At 45.5% G+C, this 5,493-nt stretch overlaps 1 protein-coding gene across 1 annotated transcript; it reads right to left on the bottom strand.

The window, feature by feature from the left end:
• Positions 1-278: 278 nt before the first annotated feature.
• On the bottom strand, positions 279-1,272 carry LOC119281079 (E3 ubiquitin-protein ligase ATL41-like). Its single transcript, XM_037561714.1, has one exon. The coding sequence runs from the start codon at positions 1,167-1,169 to the stop codon at positions 510-512; it is 660 nt and encodes a 219-aa protein (XP_037417611.1). The 5' UTR covers positions 1,170-1,272; the 3' UTR covers positions 279-509.
• Positions 1,273-5,493: the final 4,221 nt, after the last annotated feature.

The following is a 5,493-nucleotide window of genomic DNA, read 5'->3' as shown; positions in this document are numbered from 1 at the left end:
GCCGCGAACACCACCAGAAAGTCCTCGGGATGGAACTTGTGGACCGAAAAACGGTGGCGCGGGATGCGCAGCTTCACCGACAACGCCTCAGCAGCCTCCTGGCAAGAAACCGCTGGCCTGGTGCCGCCCACATAGGCCACCACCGCCAGCCTCAGGCGCTGCTCAAGATCCTCCATCTCCGGCGTACGGCGAAGAACGCAGACGCTGCCAGCAGCAGCCGCGGCTGCAGCTGACGCCTGCCCAGACCCCACAGATTTTACTCTAAACTTTTCAGGAAGTAAATTAACAACATATGAGTTTCTTATATCCTCTCCTCGAAATACAACAAACAAACAAACAAATGGGTGACTTTTGCTCAAACAGACAAAAAGAAAATGGTGTTTTGTATGATTGTATCCAACTCGTGCACGTCGTGAACAACGGTCTAACCTACAGTATATGCATGTGTCGCAGTAGCCTTCTTCGAAATTTCGCTGCAATTTAGGAATAGGAAGATCCCGACTGACCTCCTACCCCGATGTTGACCCACGCACGCCCCTTTGGGTATCCGGGAAGCCACCTTGCACGGTCACGATCAAGGTTCCTCCTGCACCGAACAACGCCTGCTGCGGCGGCTCCCTGGCAGACGACGACGACGACGACGACGACGACTGCGCCGCCACCTCCGCCTTGTCGTTCCCCTTGGGCAGCTCAGCCTCGGCGCGGCAGAGAGGGCAGGTCGTCCGGGAGCGCAGCCACGCGTCGACGCACTCCACGTGGAACGAGTGCCCGCAGTTGGGCAGCTCCCGCACCTTTTCTCCATCGGCGAGCTCCGATAGGCACACGGCACAGTCAGCCCCGGCGGTGGCGGCGCCCTCCTTCCGGTACGTGGTGACCGGCAGCGCGGAGAGCGCGGAGGCGTCCAGCCCACGCCGACCGCTAGTTCCGCCAAAAGAGTTGATGGACCGCAGGATGCCGGCGGTGAAGCTGCCGCGGCGACGGCGGCCGCCCGACCGCGCCACTAACACGTACAGCAAGAAGCGGATGAGGGTGAAGAAGACGGTGAGCCCGAAAAGGAGGAAAGCGGCCATAAGCAGGACGCGCCCGTTGAAGCTGTAGTTCTGCTGCCGCGGGTACGGAGCCGGGGGGCCATTTGACGCCGGCGCGCCGGTGAAACGGTCCCCTGACATGTCAGGATAAAGCTTTCTAGTCTGCACCACGAATCAAGAACCTTAAACAGGAGAAAGGAGGGAGGCAATGGCCGGCATGTTTATAGCAGAACTCAAGTCTGCAAGGGATAATATCTGAGAGCTTAACCTCCGCAACACGGTGCTCAGGTCAGGTCAACTGATGGTGTCACTGTCAAACACGGCCGATTGGCCCAGACAAAGAAAGTCACAGCCAGCCGATTGATGCGAGGCTGACATATGGATTAACGGGAACATTAGGCTACCAATTGCAATGCCTGCCGCGTGAGAATGCGCGTGCGATTTGGTTGGGAGATCGATGGGGATTTTCTTCTGAAATTTCAAGGAATTTTAGCCGATGAACTTTCGTGAACCGTACAAGAAATTTCCATGTTCCACATGGAGACAGTAAGCTGGCATGTAAAGGCATCTCCAACCCGCAAATTTGATCCTGCATTTTCGTTGACGGACAGAACAGACACGGGAGCTAGCCATGCAAAGCTAGCCGCATACATTTGAAATCGTATTTCAGCAGACAGGTCGAAATTCATGCAAAACCGATGGAATTCATCAAAATACAGAAATAAAATAGCACAAATCATCCATACATAGCACGCAAATAAGTCTAATACAACAATTGTTCAAATTCAACGAGATTAACCGAATGTTCAACCAGTTTTTCATGAACGGATCATTCGTCCTACACATACTGTCACTTGAGCTTCATCCAATAGTGTATGTACATAAATGGCCGTCCCTCTATCCTATGGTATATCACGGCAACGTGTACACACTACTAGGAAAGGGCTTATAGGTGAACTCTAACGAGTGGCGGGCAAACTATAACACCCGCCACTGCTATGATGGAAAGATAGCACTGGCATGTAATAAAAAGCGCTCGCGAGGCTTACATGATACCGTGATACGAGCCTTTAGGCCATTGGATCTCAGATTCGACGGCATCTGATGAGCTTATGTCTATGCGTAATTTTGAGAGTCTTTAAGGGCTTTTTTTGCAAAACATTCAAGCATGAATAATATTCTAGCATGAATAATAAATAAGGAGTCCGTATCACGGTAACATATACTATTCTAGCATGAATAATAAATATTTATCATGAACAGGAAATATGATAATAATTTTGTTATTGCCTCTAGAGCATATTTCTAACAATTGGACTGTGGAAAGGTTCTCTCAATGGATCACCAATGCCAGGAAATGATGCAGAGACCGTCTCTAATTCAGCTTGACTGGAACCACAGCAAGACACAGCGGGGCAGGGAAAAACACTCAATGTTGGTGGCCGCCAACAAGAGAATGGGAACGAAGAACCCTGTCAGAGGGATTGTTCACCAGCCTGACGGCGGCGGATCGCGCCCCCTATTGCGAGAAAACTGAGCATATCTTCTCGTCCATGTGAGAATTTAGTAAGCTTTTCTAAAGGACTGCAATATCTTGCGAACGTTGTTGGGAGGGGTTGGCATTTGTGAGCGTTTTAGATGGCAAGATTAGTTGTATGGGCTTGGCAATATCTTCAAAAATGCATGCCAATTTCTGGAAACAAGAAAAAAAATTGCTCACAAGAGGGCGGTATTTGCAACTCCTACCAGATAAAGTTGCAAAAAAAGTTCACTTGCATTGCAGCCGACATTCACTAGTTATCACTATCGGTTTTGAAATCTAGCTTGGATGTTGTCGTACCGACCGTGGACCATTTAACCATACCGGGGCGATCGAGCGAGACCTCCTATACAGCGCCTTAAGTGAGTTAGGCCAGCCCATTAACACGAATGCTCAGTCCATCACTCCGTTGACAAGCAGGTTCGCTCGCTCGATTGATCGTTTCTTTGCTGGCATGGTCGATCGTTCAACAATTGACACTTGACCATTGACTTTTCAAAATTAAAAAAAAGTTCAAGAATTTGAAAAAAGTTCGCAAAATACGAAAACAATTCATGAATTTGGAAAAAGTTTGTGCATAAAAAATGTTCTAGAATATGAAAAAAAATCACGAATTTGAAAACAAAATCTAGTTCACTTATTTGAAAATATTTCATGCATACAAAATAATCATGAATTTTAAAGGAGTTCACAAATTGAAAATATTTCATATAAAAATGTTCACAAAATTTTAAGAAGTTCATGAGTTTGAAAAAAATGTTTCTGAAATTGAAAAAAGTTCATAAATTTTAAAAACGTATGTGAATCCAAAAGAAATTCATAAATTTGGAAAATTTCATAAATACAAAAAGAATCATGAATTTCAGAGGAAAAATTCATGGATTTCAAAAAGAAAATCACGGATTTGAAACAGTTCACAATTTTAAGTTCATGATTTCGAAATTTTTTTAACAACGTTCAATATTTGAAAAAAGTTCATGATTTCGAAAAAAATGTTTGCGGATTGGAAAATGTTCAAGAATTAGATAACAGTTTGCGGATTTCAAAAAATAGTATGTGAATTTAAAGAATGTTCACGAATTTCAAAATTGTTTTTGAATCTGGAAAAATTTCATGAATTTTCAAAAAAGTTCACAAATTACAGAAATTGTGAAAATTTAAAATAAAAAATATGAACTATAACATAAAAGAAAAACGCCTGAAAACCAGCGAGCAACTAGACACAAACCATAAATGATAGTTCAATATTTATGAGGTGGCCCAGTTATCGCGTGGGGTGTGTGTTGCGTACCATTTACCCTTTTAACGGGTGCTATAGGTGTCAAATAGGATTGGAGAATCGCGCGCTCTGCCCACCTCGTTGTTTATTCATTATATAGCAAGAGTAGCATGTACAAAGAAAAAAAAGCCTTAATTACTTACTCCCTCTGTCCAGAGTTGGTCAAAGGGGCCGACATGGCACAACCCACTGTGGGCCGATTAGTAAACGGGCCATGTTGTGCCGGCATGCGTACTACCCCCTTAGGTCCAAACACGACCCCTTTGGTTTTTCTTTTTGAGAAATGACCACTTTGCTAATCGTGCCAGCCCGTCGGCACATCAGGCACGTAGGTCCATGTGATGTTGACTTGCTGGGCTGTCTTTTGGGCCATATTTGGCCTATTTGGCTTTTTAGGTCATAAAAGATTTTTTAGGGGTAAAGCCAAATTTATTCATGAAAGTCCACATGGTGTGGGATACATTTCTGGTCGTGAGGCACACCAAACCAAACGTGGCATCCCGGACCTCTAGAGAGCGAAAACTTGGCTAAGCTATGTGCTTCATAGTTAACAACACGACTCTCAAAAGAAAAATTACAATGAAAAGTAGATGATTTATGTTTTATCTCTGTGATGATCGCTCCATACGTCCCATGCGAGTTTTTGTTGATATCCGAAATGACTTGCATGCAATCCAATGCCACAACAAAATTTTGAATGCCCAGATCTTCTGCCAGGGATAGGGCTTCCCGGCATGCTACCGCCTCAAGAGTGGTCGGGTCTACCACTCCTTCCACAAATAAAGATGAGCTGCCCAAATAATTTCCCCACTCATCTCTGCACACTGCTGCTGTTGATCCTCCTCTTCTAATCATAACTCCGGCGTCAACATGTATCTTGCAGTAACCAACCAGTGGTTTCTTTGGCCTGCGCTGACCAGGTGGTGCCACACCAGTGTTTACAACCGGCCTTCTCTCCTTGATTCTTATGATGTCAAGGTCAGCAATAAACCTGCCAATGAAGCTATAAGTGGCTTGAGGGCTCTGGAAGATAGCCTCATGGATGGCTTTCCGGCGAGCATGCCATATGGACCAAAGTGTGACTGCCATTAGGACAAACTGCTCATGTGTTAACACTTGCATAAGTGTAAACAACCACTGTCTCGCACTTGGTTCGGTATTATCTATGATTTTATGTGTAGTATCCTCATCAATCAAGGCCCATACACTCCTGGATGTTGTGCATTCAATCAAGGAGTGGCGCCATGAATCCCTAGCACCGCATAGCCCGCACTGGTCAGAGTCGGCCATGTGACGATGTGCTCTCACATCATTTATTGGCAGTGAATGTTTGGAGAGTCTCCATAGAAACATACGCATTTTCCTGGGCACATCCGTCTTCCACAATATTTTCCAAGCTCCTTCCTCTGCGTTGGAAGTTGAGGGGCCAGCCGCCCCCTCCAACCATGCCTCCCTTTGTTGCTTGGTAGCAACGAGCATCTTATAAGCTGATTTGACAGAAAAAGACCCGTGTTTCTCATAGTGCCATGCCCAAAAGTTAGTATGTTCCGTGTGCACAAAGGGATTCCAAGAATGATCTGTGCATCTATTGGCATGAAATTCTCTTGAATCAGCTGCCTGGTCCAGGAAGCTGTTGCGCTTATAAT

This window comes from Triticum dicoccoides, chromosome 3B, assembly GCF_002162155.2.
Source record: "Triticum dicoccoides isolate Atlit2015 ecotype Zavitan chromosome 3B, WEW_v2.0, whole genome shotgun sequence".
NCBI lineage: Eukaryota > Viridiplantae > Streptophyta > Magnoliopsida > Poales > Poaceae > Triticum > Triticum dicoccoides.
This window is presented reverse-complemented; position numbering and strand designations above follow the sequence as displayed.